This window comes from Pleurodeles waltl, chromosome 4_1, assembly GCF_031143425.1.
Source record: "Pleurodeles waltl isolate 20211129_DDA chromosome 4_1, aPleWal1.hap1.20221129, whole genome shotgun sequence".
Classification (NCBI taxonomy): Eukaryota; Metazoa; Chordata; class Amphibia; order Caudata; family Salamandridae; genus Pleurodeles; species Pleurodeles waltl.
The window spans coordinates 918,048,057-918,065,650 of record NC_090442.1 but is presented as its reverse complement, the minus strand read 5'-3'; the positions used below and the strand labels follow the sequence as shown (position 1 = coordinate 918,065,650).

Sequence of the window (17,594 nt, the reverse complement as noted above, 5' to 3'; positions counted from 1 at the left end):
CCTCACACAGGAATGTATGGAGGTCATAAGACAAGCTAGAAGGCCATCCACTAGACACTACTATGCAAGTAAATGGAAAAGATTTGTTTGCTACTGCCATAATAATCAAGTTCAACCATTGCATGCATCTCCGAAAGATGTTGTAGGGTATTTACTACATTTGCAAAAGTCAAATCTAGCTTTCTCTTCCATAAAGATATATCTCGCAGCAATATCTGCATACCTGCAAATTACTCATTCAACTTCCCTATTTAGAATACCTGTCATTAAAGCATATATGGAAGGCCTAAAAAGAATTATACCACCAAGGACACCACCTGTTCCTTCATGGAACCTCAATATTGTCTTAACAAGACTCATGGGTCCACCTTTCGAACCCATGCATTCTTGCGAAATGCAATATCTAACGTGGAAAGTTGCATTTCTCATTGCCATTACATCTCTAAGAAGAGTAAGTGAAATTCAGGCATTTACTATACAAGAACCATTTATTCAAATACACAAAAATAAGGTAGTTCTAAGAACCAACCCAAAAGTCTTACCAAAGGTCATCTCACCGTTCCACTTAAATCAAACAGTAGAATTGCCAGTGTTCTTTCCACAGCCAGACTCAATAGCTGAAAGAGCACTACATACATTAGACATCAAAAGAGCACTAATGTACTACATTGACAGAACAAAACTAATTAGGAAAACAAAACAACTATTTATTGCATTTCAAAAACCTCATACAGGAAATCCAATATCAAAACAAGGTATAGCTAGATGGATAGTTAGGTGCATCCAAACCTGCTATCTTAAAGCAAAGAGACAGCTGCCTATTACACCAAAGGCACACTCAACCAGAAAGAAAGGTGCTACCATGGCCTTTCTAGGAAATATTCCAATAAACGAAATATGTAAGGCAGCAACATGGTCTACGCCTCACACATTTATTAAGCACTACTGTGTAGACGTGTTATCTGCACAACAAGCCACGGTAGGTCAAGCTGTACTAAGAACTTTATTTCAAACTACTTCCACTCCTACAGGCTGAACCACCGCTTTTGGGGAGATAACTGCTTACTAGTCTATGCACAGCATGTGTATCTGCAGCTACACATGCCACCGAACGGAAAATGTCACTTACCCAGTGTACATCTGTTCATGGCATTAGTCGCTGCAGATTCACATGCGCCCACCCGCCTCCCCGGGAGCCTGTAGCCGTTTGGAAGTAATCTTCAACATTTGTACATTTGTAAATATATTACTTTAACCTTAATTTTGTACATACTTATTCATTCCATTGCATGGGCACTATTACTAACATACACAACTCCTACCTCTCCCTCTGCGGGGAAAACAATCTAACATGGAGTCGACGCCCATGCGCAATGGAACCAAAGTAGGAGGAGTCCCTCGGTCTCGTGACTCGAAAAGACTTCTTCGAAGAAAAACAACTTGTAACACTCCGACCCAACACCAGATGGCGGACTATGCACAGCATGTGAATCTGCAGCGACTAATGCCACGAACAGATGTACACTGGGTAAGTGACATTTTCCTTCTCTGTCACCATGGTGACACTGGCACCTGTATCCCACAGGCCTTCTACACTTGTCTGTAGGAAGTTGGCTCTGTATGCACTAGGATGCACAGAGTCCAAGGGTTCCCCTTAGAGGTAAGATAGTGGCAAAAAGAGAATACTAATGCTCTATTTTGTGGTAGTGTGGTCGAGCAGTAGGCTTATCAAAGGAGTAGTGTTAAGCATTTGTTGTACACACACAGGCAATAAATGAGGAACACACACTCAAAGACAATTCCAGGCCAATAGGTTTTTGTATCGAAAAATATATTTTCTTAGTTTATTTTAAGAACCACAGGTTCAAATTTTACATGTAATACTTTAAATGAAAGGTATTGCAGGTAGGTACTTTAGGAACTTTGAATAATCACAATAGCGCATATACTTTTCAAATAATTCACATATAGCTATTTTAAAACTAGACACAGTGCAATTTTCACAGTTCCTAGGGGGAGTAAGAGTTTGTTAGTTTTTGCAGGTAAGAAAACCACCTACGGGGTTCAAGTTTGGGTCCAAGGTAGCCCACCGTTGGGGGTTCAGAGCAACCCCAAAGTTACCACACCAGCAGCTCAGGGCCGGTCAGGTGCAGAGGTCAAAGTGGTGCCCAAAACGCATGGGCTTCAATGGAGAAGGGGGTGCCCCGGTTCCAGTCTGCCAGCAGGTAAGTACCCGCGTCTTCGGAGGGCAGACCAGGGGGGTTTTGTAGGGCACCGGGGGGGACACAAGTTAGCACAGGAAGTACACCCTCAGCAGCACGGGGGCGGCCAGGTGCAGTGTGCAAACACACATCGGGTTTCCAATGTAAATCAATGGGAGACCAAGGGGTATCTTCAGCGATGCAGGCAAGGGGGGGCCTCCTGGGGGTCACCCCTGCACTGGAGTTCCGATCTTTCAGGTCCTGGGGGCTGCGGGTGCAGAGTCTTTACCAGGCGTCGGGATCTGGGAAGCAGGCAGTCGCGGTCAGGGGGAGCCTCGGGATTCCCTCTGCAGGCGTCGCTGTGGGGGCTCAGGGGGGGCAACTCTGGTTACTCACAGTCTCGTAGTCGCCGGGGAGTCCTCCCTGAAGTGTTGTTTCTCCACAAGGCGAGCCAGGGGCATCGGGTGCAGAGTAGCAAGTCTCACGCTTCCGGCGGGAAACGCAGTTGTCTTGAAGTTGCTTCTTTGGAAACAAAGTTGCAGTCTTGGGTGAACAGAGCCGCTGTCTTCAGGAGTTTCTTGGTCCTTCTAGAGCAGGTCAGTCCTCTGAGGATTCAGAGGTCGCTGGTCCTGGGGAAAGCGTCGCTGGAGCAGTGTCTTTAGAAGTGGGGAGACAGGCCGGTAGAGCTGGGGCCAAAGCAGTTGGTGTCTCCGTCTTCTCTGCAGGGTTTTTCAGTTCAGCAGTCCTCTTCTTCTTAGGTTGCAGGAATCTGAGTTCCTAGGTTCTGGGGAGCCCTTAAATACAAAATTTAAGGGTGTGTTTAGGTCTGGGGGGTTAGTAGCCAATGGCTACTAGCCCTGAGGGTGGGTACACCCTCTTTGTGCCTCCTCCCAAGGGGAGGGGGTCACATTCCTATCCCTATTGGGGGAATCCTCCATTCGCAAGATGGAGGATTTCTAAAAGTCAGTCACCTCAGCTCAGGACACCTTAGGGGCTGTCCTGACTGGCCAGTGACTCCTCCTTGTTATTCTCATTATCTCCTCTGGCCTTGCCGCCAAAAGTGGGGCCGTGGCCGGAGGGGGCGGGCAACTCCACTAGCTGGAGTGCCCTTTGGTGCTGTAACAAAGGGGGTGAGCCTTTGAGGCTCACTGCCAGGTGTTACAGTTCCTGCAGGGGGAGGTGTGAAGCACCTCCACCCAGTACAGGCTTTACTAGCCACAGAGTGACAAAGGCACTCTCACCATGTGGCCAGCAACATGTCTCGAGTGTGGCAGGCTGCTAAAACCGGTCAGCCTACACGGGTAGTTGGTTAAGGTTTCAGGGGCACCTCTAAGGTGCCCTCTGGGGTGTATGTTACAATAAAATGTACACTGGAATCAGTGTGCATTTATTGTGCTGGGAAGTTTGATACCTGTAGGAAGTTGGCTCTGTATGTGCTATTTCAAAGTAAGGAATAGCATGCACAGAGTCCAAGGGTTCCCCTTAGAGGTAAAATAGTGGTAAAAATAGATAATACTAATGCTCTATTTTGTGGTAGTGTGGTCGAGCAGTAGGCTTATCCAAGGAGTAGTGTTAAGCATTTGTTGTACATACACATAGACAATAAATGAGGTACACACACTCAGAGACAAATCCAGCCAATAGGTTTTGTTATAGAAAAATATCTTTTCTTACTTTATTTTAAGAACCACAGGTTCAAATTTAACATGTAATATCTTGTTTGAAAGGTATTGCAGGTAAGTACATTAGGAACTTTGAATCATTTCAATTGCATGTATACTTTTCAAGTTATTCACAAATAGCTATTTCAAAAGTGGACACTTAGTGCAATTTTCACAGTTCCTGGGGGAGGTAAGTTTTTGTTAGTTTTACCAGGTAAGTAAGACACTTACAGGGTTCAGTTCTCAGTCCAAGGTAGCCCACCGTTGGGGGTTCAGAGCAACCCCAAAGTTACCACACCAGCAGCTCAGGGCCGGTCAGGTGCAGAGTTCAAAGTGGTGCCCAAAACGCATAGGCTATAATGGAGAGAAGGGGGTGCCCCGGTTCCGGTCTGCTTGCAGGTAAGTACCCGCGTCTTCGGAGGGCAGACCAGGGGGGTTTTGTAGGGCACCGGGGGGGACACAAGCCCACACAGAAATTTCACCCTCAGCAGCGCGGGGGCGGCCGGGTGCAGTGTAGAAACAAGCGTCGGGTTTTCAATGTTAGTCTATGAGAGATCAACGGACCTCTTCAGCGCTGCAGGCAGGCAAGGGGGGGCTTCCTCGGGGAAACCTCCACTTGGGCAAGGGAGAGGGACTCCTGGGGGTCACTTCTCCAGTGAAAGTCCGGTCCTTCAGGTCCTGGGGGCTGCGGGTGCAGGGTCTCTTCCAGGCGTCGGGACTTAGGTTTCAGAGAGTCGCGGTCAGGGGAAGCCTCGGGATTCCCTCTGCAGGCGGCGCTGTGGGGGCTCAGGGGGGACAGGTTTTGGTACTCACAGTCGTAGAGTAGTCCGGGGGTCCTCCCTGAGGTGTTGGTTCTCCACCAGCCGAGTCGGGGTCGCCGGGTGCAGTGTTGCAAGTCTCACGCTTCTTGCGGGGAGTTGCAGGGTCTTTAAAGCTGCTCCTTGAAACAAAGTTGCAGTCTTTTTGGAACAGGTCCGCTGTCCTCAGGAGTTTCTTGTCGTCGTCGAAGCAGGGCAGTCCTCAGAGGATTCAGAGGTCGCTGGTCCCTTGGAAGGCGTCGCTGGAGCAGAGTTCTTTGGAAGGCAGGAGACAGGCCGGTGAGTTTCTGGAGCCAAGGCAGTTGTCGTCTTCTGGTCTTCCTCTGCAGGGGTTTTCAGCTAGGCAGTCCTCCTTCTTGTAGTTTGCAGGAATCTAATTTTCTAGGGTTCAGGGTAGCCCTTAAATACTAAATTTAAGGGCGTGTTTAGGTCTGGGGGGTTAGTAGCCAATGGCTACTAGCCCTGAGGGTGGGTACACCCTCTTTGTGCCTCCTCCCAAGGGGAGGGGGTCACAATCCTAACCCTATTGGGGGAATCCTCCATCTGCAAGATGGAGGATTTCTAAAAGTTAGAGTCACTTCAGCTCAGGACACCTTAGGGGCTGTCCTGACTGGCCAGTGACTCCTCCTTGTTGCTTTCTTTGTTCCCTCCAGCCTTGCCGCCAAAAGTGGGGGCCGTGGCCGGAGGGGGCGGGCAACTCCACTAAGCTGGAGTGCCCTGCTGGGCTGTGACAAACGGGTGAGCCTTTGAGGCTCACCGCCAGGTGTTACAGCTCCTGCCTGGGGGAGGTGTTAGCATCTCCACCCAGTGCAGGCTTTGTTACTGGCCTCAGAGTGACAAAGGCACTCTCCCCATGGGGCCAACAACATGTCTCTAGTGTGGCAGGCTGCTGGAACTAGTCAGCCTACACAGACAGTCGGTTAAGTTTCAGGGGGCACCTCTAAGGTGCCCTCTGGGGTGTATTTTGCAATAAAATGTACACTGGCATCAGTGTGCATTTATTGTGCTGAGAAGTTTGATACCAAACTTCCCAGTTTTCAGTGTAGCCATTATGGTGCTGTGGAGTTCGTGTTTGACAAACTCCCAGACCATATACTCTTATGGCTACCCTGCACTTACAATGTCTAAGGTTTTGTTTAGACACTGTAGGGGTACCATGCTCATGCACTGGTACCCTCACCTATGGTATAGTGCACCCTGCCTTAGGGCTGTAAGGCCTGCTAGAGGGGTGTCTTACCTATACTGCATAGGCAGTGAGAGGCTGGCATGGCACCCTGAGGGGAGTGCCATGTCGACTTACTCGTTTTGTCCTCACTAGAACACACAAGCTGGCAAGCAGTGTGTCTGTGCTGAGTGAGAGGTCTCCAGGGTGGCACAAGACATGCTGCAGCCCTTAGAGACCTTCCTTGGCATCAGGGCCCTTGGTACTAGAAGTACCAGTTACAAGGGACTTATCTGGATGCCAGGGTCTGCCAATTGTGGATACAAAAGTACAGGTTAGGGAAAGAACACTGGTGCTGGGGCCTGGTTAGCAGGCCTCAGCACACTTTCAATTGTAAACATAGCATCAGCAAAGGCAAAAAGTCAGGGGTCAACCATGCCAAGGAGGCATTTCCTTACAATACCAAACTTCCCAGTTTTCAGTGTAGCCATTATGGTGCTGTGGAGTTAGTGTTTGACAGACTCCCAGACCATATACTCTTATGGCTACCCTGCACTTACAATGTCTAAGGTTTTGCTTAGACACTGTAGGGGCACAGTGCTCATGCACTGGTGCCCTCACCTATGGTATAGTGCACCCTGCCTTAGGGCTGTAAGGCCTGCTAGAGGGGTGACTTATCTATACTGCATAGGCAGTGTGAGGTTGGCATGGCACCCTGAGGGGAGTGCCATGTCGACTTACTCGTTTTGTCCTCACCAGCACACACAAGCTGGCAAGCAGTGTGTTTGTGCTGAGTGAGGGGTCCCCAGGGTGGCATAAGACATGCTGCATCCCTTAGAGACCTTCCCTGGCATCAGGGCTCTTGGTACCAGGGGTACCAGTTACAAGGGACTTACCTGGATGCCAGGGTGTGCCAATTGTGAAAACAACAGTACAGGTTAGGGAAAGAACACTGGTGCTGGGGCCTGGTTAGCAGGCCTCAAGCACACTTTCAAATCAAAACTTAGCATCAGCAAAGGCAAAAAGTCGGGGTAACCATGCCAAGGAGGCATTTCCTTACATAAGAGGAATTGCATATGATAGTACAAAACACCACAAACACATAAGAGTAAGACAATTTCAGTTAAAACAATATACATTAAAATCTACTACAGCTGTCCTACTGCCAGAACAGGCTGAAATGTATTTCAGTCCAGCCTTGGAATAAGTGGAACACTGCACATGGCCAACCACTTGTACTGCAACACTTCCATAAAAATTAGTAGGGGCGGTAACTAACATTAACACAGAGGGAAATATCTCAAATAAATTACATAACATTTTAAAAAATTCTTTAGTTTTGTTTTTAGAATTGTTCATAATAAAATTTCTAAATGTTATTGTTTATAAATAGACAATGTTAATACAGTATATGAAAGATTTTTTTTAAAATGTAAATCACCTGAAAAATACTTAATTTGCATCCATGTTTCTGACATACTCAGCACAAATGATAATAACAGGGCGAGGGGGGAATTAACACTTTCATTACTTTGGGGGAAAAAAGCGTTCAAATTCATTAATATGAAGTTTTTGTGTAGCTCTTTTGGCCTTTGTTACTGTGGTAATGCTCAGTGAATAGGAGCCATAGAAATTTGTGTTTATTATTTTTAATTTAAAGCAAAACGTTTTAAAATCAATTTTAAATTCCCCAATACTCTCTACAGAGATATCTCTCCTGTCTTCTCCCAGCATGCCCTTGTTGTAGCAATCTCCAAAAAGTCAGAAATTTACTGAGAGTAACTTTACACTTTTAAATTCAGTCATAGTAGTCTTCACCTCCTCATTTGAAGGAGTGGAGACCTGTAAATCTACATCTAGTTGCAAGTATACATGTGGAAACGTTGACTTGCACCAAAGTGGATATTAACACCTCAGTACAAAAGTGGTTCTACACATGCATACTTAACTTTGTGTCTAGGGCCTCTATCTTTTTAGAAACTAAAACTGTAACTATGTCTACCAGAGAGATGATTCGCATGGAGCAACCAGGGTGCTCAGTACAGTTACAACAAATTTGGACACTGGTCTGCAGCATGATTAATCATGTTTCCTGATAACCTCCACTGTTGTGGGTTTTAAACACAGTCATCTTATCAATGTATGCCCCCTCTTAAATCCAGGTAAGTGGGTCACCATTCCGAAAGTAGGTCTGATAAAAACTTTGCCCGTTGTTTTGTGAATGGCCCTGCTTTACCATTAATACAGATTCAAGTCTGTTATTCTTATTCTAAGTAGAGAATTGATGCTTTAGGGTCAGAGGGGATTCTTTGTTAATTTAACTACTCTACATTTGTCCCTTTAGTTGGAGAGCTACTTTGTATAAGCTTTCTACAAAATATACAAACAGTGTAAGTAATCGATTCTTATTAGCAAGTAAAGTATGCCCTTTACATTAGAAATTATGCCCGCTAAATTAGAAAGCATGCACATCTGACAGTCTTGTGTTTGACTGTCTCTTGGGAAAAGAAACAAGTATTAATATTTCAGAACTGTTGGACATTTTCACATACTGAATATCTTGGATTATCCTTTTCAGATCCAAGAAGTAAACGCACAGATAAAGAAAGAGAAGGAGGAGGCAGAGGCTCGTATGCGCCAGGCATCAAAGAGCTCTGAGCAGTCATCTGGAGGAGGGGGAGGTGGGTCTAAACACTACCCAGAAGACGACTTGCAGTTATTAATCAAAGCTGTGAACCTCTTCCCAGCTGGGACAAATGCAAGGTATTATCTTCACTGTAATTATGTATCACGTTAAAGCAACATATGGGGTGTAGCCAAACAGCCATAAAGTCTTTTGTACCTGAAAACCAATGTATTCTGTAGTTTACAATTTAAAGAGCCTAACAGGTCAATGTAATAAACTAGAATGTTTTGTCACTTTTGTTTCCTCTATTATGTTTATTGGATGAGAATTTATGTATAATGTTTGAGACTATAGATGAATAATTTTCATTTGCATTGAAAATACTTGCTCAGGTTCTCAGTAACTGCTGTTTTAATACCATTACAGTCACAACTGGATGTGCTAAGTTTGTACTGTAGGAAAAACAACTTTATTATTGAAATTGAGAAGGGACGTTATGCAATTGGAAGAAAAAAGTTTACTTTTATTTGGTTTTTAGATATGTTAAATTTCAAAGATTATTTTCTTATAAATATCCAGGGGTCAGTGTATTGAAAACATGTCTTTTAAAGAGCATGACGGTTATCGATAATACCTCTGTTAAAGGAATTATAGGAGCAGAGAGAGGTAGCCTTTTTGTACTTTAGACAGAATTGATGGTGAGAACCAAAATCATCACACCTTGCTCTAAGTTCTTGATAGGTAGGAAATGCTCTGCAGATTACTATGAAGGCCTCTGTGAGACCAAGGCTGTTACCTGCAGTTGCAGCCGGTCTCCCAGGGATGAGGGGACATCACCTGAAGCCTGTGGAGCTTGCTGGAGAAGCAGTTGGTCTGTGTAGGGAAATGCCTCCTTGGCATCGTTACCCCCTGACTTTTTGCCTTTGCTGATGCTATGTTTTGAATTGAAAGTGTGCTGAGGCCTGCTAACCAGGCCCCAGCACCAGTGTTCTTTCCCTAACCTGTACTTTTGTATCCACAATTGGCACACCCTGGCATCCAGGTAAGTCCCTTGTAACTGGTACCTCTGGTACCAAGGGCCCTGATGCCAGGGAAGGTCTCTAAGGGCTGCAGCATGACTTATGCCACCCTGGAGACCCCTCACTCAGCACAGACACACTGCTTGCCAGCTTGTGTGTGCTGGTGAGAACAAAATGAGTAAGTCGACATGGCACTCCCCTCAGGGTGCCATGCCAGCCTCTCACTGCCTATGCAAGTATAGATAAGTCACCCCTCTAGCAGGCCTTACAGCCCTAAGGCAGGGTGCACTATACCATAGGTGAGGGCACCAGTGCATGAGCACTGTGCCCCTACAGTGTCTAAGCCAAACCTTAGACATTGTAAGTGCAGGGTAGCCATAAGAGTATATGGTCTGGGAGTTTGTCAAACACGAACTCCACAGCACCATAATGGCTACACTGAAAACTGAGAAGTTTGGTATCAAACTTCTCAGCACAATAAATGCACACTGATGCCAGTGTACATTTTATTGTGAAACACACCCAAGAGGGCACCTTAGAGGTGCCCCCTGAAACTGTATCCAACTATCTGTGTAGGCTGACTGGTTCCAGCAGCCTGCCACGCTAGAGACATGTTGCTGGCCCCATGGGGAGAGTGCCTTTGTCACTCTGAGGCCAGTAACAAAGCCTGCACTGGGTGGAGATGCTAACACCTCCCCCAGGCAGGAGCTGTAACACCTGGCGGTGAGCCTCAAAGGCTCACCCCTTTGTTCCAGCCCCGCAGGACACTCCAGCTAGTGGAGTTGCCCGCCCGCTCTGGCCACGGCCCCCACTTTTGGCGGCAAGGCCGGAGGAAATAATGAGAATAACAAGGAGGAGTCACTGGCCAGTCAGGACAGCCCCATAGGTGTCCTGAGCTGAAGTGACTCTAACTTTTAGAAATCCTCCATCTTGCAGATGGAGGATTCCCCCAATAGGATTAGGGATGTGACCCCCCTCCCCTTGGGAGGGGCCACAAAGAGGGTGTACCCACCCTCAGGGCTAGTAGCCGTTGGCTACTAACCCCCCAGACCTAAACACGCCCTTAAATTTAGTATTTAAGGGCTTCCCTGAACCTAAGAATTTAGATTCCTGAAACTACAAGAAGAGGACTGCTGAGCTGAAAGACCCCTGCAGAAGAAGAAAAGAAGACACCAACTGCTTTGGCCCCAGACCTACCGGCCTGTCTCCTGCCTTCTAAAGAAACCTGCTCCAGCGACACTTTCCCCAGGACCAGCGACCTCTGAATCCTCTGAGGACTGCCCTGCTTCAAGAAAGACAAGAAACTCCCGAGGACAGCGGGCCTGCTCCAAAAAGACTGCAACTTTGTTACAGAGGAGCAGATTTAAAGACCCCTGCAAATCCCCGCAAGAAGCGTGAGACTTGCAACACTGCACCCGGCGACCCCGACTCGACTGGTGGAGAACCAACACCTCAGGGAGGACCCTCCGGCGACTCCGAGACTGTGAGTAACCAAAGGTTCGATGGCATGTGAAGCTGCAGATACACATGTTGTGCATAGCCCGCCATCTGGTGTTGGGTCGGAGTGTTACAAGTTGTTTTTCTTCGAAGAAGTCTTTCGAGTCACGAGACCGAGGGACTCCTCCTCTTTTGCTTCCATTGCGCATGGGCGTCGACTCCATCTTCAATTGTTTTCTTTCCGCCATCGGGTTCGGACGTGTTCCTTTTCGCTCCGGGTTTCGGAACGGAAAGATAGTTAAAAACTCGGAAAATGACGTCGGTATTGTTGCGTTCGGGATCGGGTTAGATAGAATCGACATCGAATCGTGAAGAGCTCCGGTAGCCCTTCAGGGTAATTTCTATCCCCCGTCGGGGCCTGGTCGGCCCGACCGCGTGTAACATCGAGGCTGATGGAACGGACCCCGTTCCGATTCTGTCCTAAATGCCACAACAAATACCCATATACAGACCAACATTTGGTCTGTAACCTGTGCCTGTCGCCCGAGCACAAGGAAGAAACTTGTGAGGCCTGTCGTGCGTTTCGATCCCGAAAAACGCTCCGTGACCGGCGAGCCAGAAGATTACACATGGCGTCCACGCCGACAGGACACCGAGAGTTCGAGGAACAAGGAGAAGAAGAGGAAGCCTTCTCTATCCATGAATCGGACTCGGAGGAATTAGACGTCCAAGAAACAGTGAGTAAGACGTCGAAGCCAGCACACAAGAAAACAGACAAGGCCCAGGGGACGCCACTGCCAACAGGCCATGGCTCAACCCATAAAATCGGTGACCGCCCATCGGCACCGAAAACGGCCGAACTAGTGCCGAGGTCGTCCGACTCTGGTCGAGACACAGGCACGCAGCAATCTCGGGACCGAGAAAGTGCTGCCGACAAAGATCGACGCTGAGACAGCGGAGCCGAAGCTGCTCGACGCAGAGACAGCGGCACCGAGGAGGATCGACGCCGAGAAGTTTCGACTCCAAAAAAGAGAAAAGTCGCCTCGGAGCCGAAAACGAGTAAGGACATAGTTTCGGTGCCGAAACGACCGGCAACCGAGCCAACTACCAGCTCATATTCAGAGGAGCAGTCACTGTCCTCTCAATTGCGCAAACACAGATTCGAGGAAGAGTTACAGTCCGCTGAAGTAGACCACACTCAAAAGCGGATCTTCATACAGAGTGGAACAGGGAAGATCAGCACCCTTCCCCCTATTAGGAGAAAAAGGAGGACTTGAGTTCCAAACACAGGAACAAGCACCACAAACAAAAGTGGTGAAGAAGGTAACTCCGCCACCCTCTCCTCCACCTGTAACTCACATATCACCGGCACAGACTCCGTCCCACTCACCGGCTCACACCACCATGAGCCAAGATGACCAGGACGCTTGGGACCTATACGACGCACCAGTGTCAGACAACAGTCCGGAGGCGTATCCTACCAAGCCCTCACCACCAGAGGACAGCACAGCCTATTCACAAGTGGTAGCTAGGGCAGCAGAGTTCCATAACGTGTCGCTACACTCTGAACCTGTCGAGGATGACTTCCTTTTCAACACCCTCTCCTCCACCCATAGCACCTACCAGAGCCTGCCTATGCTCCCAGGAATGCTAAGGCACGCAAAGCAAATCTTCAAAGAGCCTGTCAAGAGTAGGGCAATAACACCAAGGGTGGAAAAAAATATAAAGCACCGCCCACAGACCCTGCTTTCATCACCTCACAGCTGCCACCAGATTCAGTTGTAGTAGGGGCAGCTCGCAAGAGAGCCAACTCTCACACATCAGGCGATGCACCACCCCCGGATAAAGAAAGCCGCAAGTTCGACGCAGCCGTAAAAAGGGTCGCAGTACAAGCTGCAAACCAGTGGCGCATCACAAACTCACAAGCGCTGCTAGCGCGATACGACAGAGCCCACTGGGATGAGATGCAGCATCTCATTGAACATCTCCCAAAAGATCTACAAAAAAGAGCAAAACAGGTTGTTGAGGAGGGTCAAAACATCTCCAACAATCAAATACGCTCCTCTATGGATGCAGCAGACACAGCCGCAAGGACCATTAATACGTCGGTTACCATACGTAGGCACGCATGGCTCAGAACGTCTGGATTCAAGCCAGAAATTCAGCAGGCAGTACTTAACATGCCAGTAAACGAAAAACTTCTGTTCGGTCCGGAGGTCGACACAGCCATAGAAAAGCTCAAAAAGGACACTGACACTGCCAAGGCCATGGGCGCACTCTACTCCCCGCAGAGCAGAGGATCTTATACCACCTTCCGCAAAACATCTTTTAGAGGAGGGTTTCGGGGTCAGGCCACACAAGCCAGTACCTCACAGTCCGCACCGTCCACCTACCAGGGACAATACAGGGGAGGCTTTCGGGGCCAGTATAGAGGAGGGCAATTCCCTAGGAATAGAGGAAGATTTCAAAGCCCCAAAACCACTACCAACAAGCAGTGACTCACACGTCACTCACCCCCCCCCCCCCCCCCCCCCCCCCCCCACACACACACAACACCAGTGGGGGGAAGGATAGGTCAATATTACGAAGCATGGGAGGAAATAACTACAGACACATGGGTCCTAGCAATTATCCAACATGGTTATTGCATAGAATTCCTGCAATTCCCTCCAAACATACCACCAAAATCACAAAATTTATCAAAACACCATTCACATCTTCTAGAGATAGAAGTTCAAGCACTACTGCAAAAAGATGCAATAGAATTAGTACCAAGCACACAAATAAACACAGAAGTTTATTCACTGTACTTCTTGATACCAAAAAAGGACAAAACACTGAGACCAATTCTAGACCTCAGAGTAGTAAACACATTCATCAAATCAGACCACTTTCACATGGTCACACTACAAGAAGTGTTACCATTGCTCAAAAAACACAACTACATGACAACCCTAGACCTCAAAGACGCATATTTCCATATACCAATACATCAATCACACAGAAAATATCTAAGGTTTGTATTCAAAGGAATACATTACCAATTCAAAGTATTGCCTTTCGGTTTAACAACCGCTCCAAGGGTATTCACAAAATGCCTAGCAGTAGTCGCTGCACACATCAGAAGACAGCAAATACATGTATTCCCGTATCTAGACGACTGGCTAATCAAAACCAGTTCGCTCACACAATGTTCAAACCACACAAATCAAGTCATACAAACCCTCTACAAACTAGGGTTCACCGTCAACTTTGCAAAATCCAACATTCAGCCAAGCAAAGTACAGCAATATCTAGGAGCCATAATAGACACGACAAAAGGAGTAGCAACGCCAACTCCACAAAGAATTCACAATTTCAACAGTCATTCAACACATGTCTCCAAATCAAACAATACAAACAAGAACAATACTACAGCTCCTAGGCATGATGTCCTCATGCATAGCCATTGTCCCAAACGCAAGACTGCACATGAGGCCCTTACAACAGTGCCTAGCCTCACAGTGGTCTCAAGCACAGGGTCACCTTCTAGATCTGGTGTTAATAGACCGCCAAACTTACCTCTCGCTTCTATGGTGGAACAGTATAAATTTAAACAAAGGGCGGCCTTTCCAAGACCCAGTGCCACAGTACATAATAACAACAGATGCTTCCATGACAGGGTGGGGAGCACATCTCAATCAACACAACATAAGAGGACAATGGAACATACATCAAACAAAACTGCATATAAATCATCTAGAATTATTAGCAGTTTTTCAAGCACTAAAAGCTTTCCAACCAATCATAACCCACAAATACATCCTTGTCAAAACAGACAACATGACAACGATGTATTATCTAAACAAACAAGGAGGAACACATTCAACGCAGTTAAGCTTATTAGCTCAAAACATATGGAAGTGGGCAATCCACCATCAAATTCGCCTAATAGCACAGTTTATTCCAGGGATCCAGAATCAACTGGCAGACAATCTCTCTCGAGATCACCAGCAAGTCCACGAATGGGAAATCCACCCACAAATTCTGAACACCTACTTCACACTCTGGGGAACACCTCAAATAGACTTATTTGCAACAAAAGAGAACGCAAAATGCCAAAACTTCGCGTCCAGATACCCACACAAGCAATCCCAAGGCAATGCCCTATGGATGAACTGGTCAGGAATATTTGCTTACGCTTTTCCTCCTCTCCCTCTCCTCCCTTATCTAGTAAACAAATTGAGTCAAAACAAACTCATTTTAATAGCACCAACGTGGGCAAGACAACCCTGGTACACAACACTGCTAGATCTATCTGTAGTACCCCACATCAAACTGCCCAACAAACCAGATCTGTTAACGCAACACAACCAACAGATCAGACACCCAGATCCAGCATCGCTGAATCTAGCAATCTGGCTCCTGAAATCATAGAATTCGGACACTTACAACTTAACCAAGAGTGTATGGAAGTCTTAAAGCAGGCCAGAAGGCCATCCACTAGACACTGCTACGCAAGTAAGTGGAAAAGATTTGTTTGTTACTGCCATCATAATCCGATACAACCACTAGACGCAACTCCAAAACATATAGTAAATTACTTGCTCCATTTACAAAAAGCAAAGCTAGCCTTCTCTTCTATTAAAATACACCTTGCAGCAATATCTGCATACCTGCAGACTACCTATTCAACTTCCTTGTATAGGATACCAGTCATCAAAGCATTCATAGAAGGTCTTAAAAGAATTATACCACCAAGAACACCACCTGTTCCTTCATGGAACCTAAACGTGGTCCTAACAAGACTCATGGGCCCACCTTTCGAACCCATGCACTCTTGCGGAATACAATTCCTAACCTGGAAAGTTGCCTTTCTCATCGCCATTACATCTCTGAGAAGAGTAAGTGAAATTCAAGCGTTCACAACACAGGAACTGTAGGAAGTTGGCTCTGTATGTGCTATTTCAAAGTAAGGAATAGCATGCACAGAGTCCAAGGGTTCCCCTTAGAGGTAAAATAGTGGTAAAAAATAGATAATACTAATGCTCTATTTTGTGGTAGTGTGGTCGAGCAGTAGGCTTATCCAAGGAGTAGTGTTAAGCATTTGTTGTACATACACATAGGCAATAAATGAGGTACACACACTCAGAGACAAATCCAGCCAATAGGTTTTTATATAGAAAAATATCTTTTCTTAGTTTATTTTAAGAACCACAGGTTCAAATTCTACATGTAATATCTCATTCGAAAGGTATTGCAGGTAAGTACTTTAGGAACTTCAAATCATCAAAATTGCATGTATACTTTTCAAGTTATTCACAAATAGCTGTTTTAAAAGTGGACACTTAGTGCAATTTTCACAGTTCCTAGGGGAGGTAAGTATTTGTTAGGTTAACCAGGTAAGTAAGACACTTACAGGGCTTAGTTCTTGGTCCAAGGTAGCCCACCGTTGGGGGTTCAGAGCAACCCCAAAGTCACCACACCAGCAGCTCAGGGCCGGTCAGGTGCAGAGTTCAAAGTGGTGCCCAAAACACATAGGCTAGAATGGAGAGAAGGGGGTGCCCCGGTTCCGGTCTGCTTGCAGGTAAGTACCCGCGTCTTCGGAGGGCAGACCAGGGGGGTTTTGTAGGGCACCGGGGGGGACACAAGCCCACACAGAAATTTCACCCTCAGCGGCGCGGGGGCGGCCGGGTGCAGTGTAGAAACAAGCGTCGGGTTCGCAATGTTAGTCTATGAGAGATCTCGGGATCTCTCCAGGGCTGCAGGCAGGCAAGGGGGGGGTTCCTCGGGGAAACCTCCACTTGGGCAAGGGAGAGGGACTCCTGGGGGTCACTCCTCCAGTGAAAGTCCGGTCCTTCAGGTCCTGGGGGCTGCGGGTGCAGGGTCTCTCCCAGGTGTCGGGACTTTGGATTCAAAGAGTCGCGGTCAGGGGAAGCCTCGGGATTCCCTCTGCAGGCGGCGCTGTGGGGGCTCAGGGGGGACAGGTTTTTGTACTCACAGTCTTAGAGTAGTCCTGGGGTCCCTCCTGAGGTGTTGGATCGCCACCAGCCGAGTCGGGGTCGCCGGGTGCAGTGTTGCAAGTCTCACGCTTCTTGCGGGGAGCTTGCAGGGATCTTTAAAGCTGCTGGAAACAAAGTTGCAGCTTTTCTTGGAGCAGGTCCGCTGTCCTCGGGAGTTTCTTGTCTTTTCGAAGCAGGGGCAGTCCTCAGAGGATGTCGAGGTCGCTGGTCCCTTTGGAAGGCGTCGCTGGAGCAGGATCTTTGGAAGGCAGGAGACAGGCCGGTGAGTTTCTGGAGCCAAGGCAGTTGTCGTCTTCTGGTCTTCCGCTGCAGGGGTTTTCAGCTAGGCAGTCCTTCTTGTAGTTGCAGGAATCTAATTTTCTAGGGTTCAGGGTAGCCCTTAAATACTAAATTTAAGGGCGTGTTTAGGTCTGGGGGGTTAGTAGCCAATGGCTACTAGCCCTGAGGGTGGGTACACCCTCTTTGTGCCTCCTCCCAAGGGGAGGGGGTCACAATCCTAACCCTATTGGGGGAATCCTCCATCTGCAAGATGGAGGATTTCTAAAAGTCAGAGTCACCTCAGCTCAGGACACCTTAGGGGCTGTCCTGACTGGCCAGTGACTCCTCCTTGTTTTTCTCATTATCTTCTCCGGCCTTGCCGCCAAAAGTGGGGCCTGGCCGGAGGGGGC

The 17,594-nt window shown here is 47.4% G+C and overlaps 1 protein-coding gene across 1 annotated transcript in view; it reads left to right on the top strand.

The window, feature by feature from the left end:
• DNAJC2 (DnaJ heat shock protein family (Hsp40) member C2) overlaps positions 1-17,594 on the top strand; it is a 403,795-nt gene that overhangs the window by 248,935 nt on the left and 137,266 nt on the right. Inside the window, exon 13 of the mRNA XM_069229688.1 lies at positions 8,421-8,605. Within this exon, the coding sequence (XP_069085789.1) occupies positions 8,421-8,605 (185 nt within the window). The remainder of the gene's footprint in view (positions 1-8,420; positions 8,606-17,594) is intronic.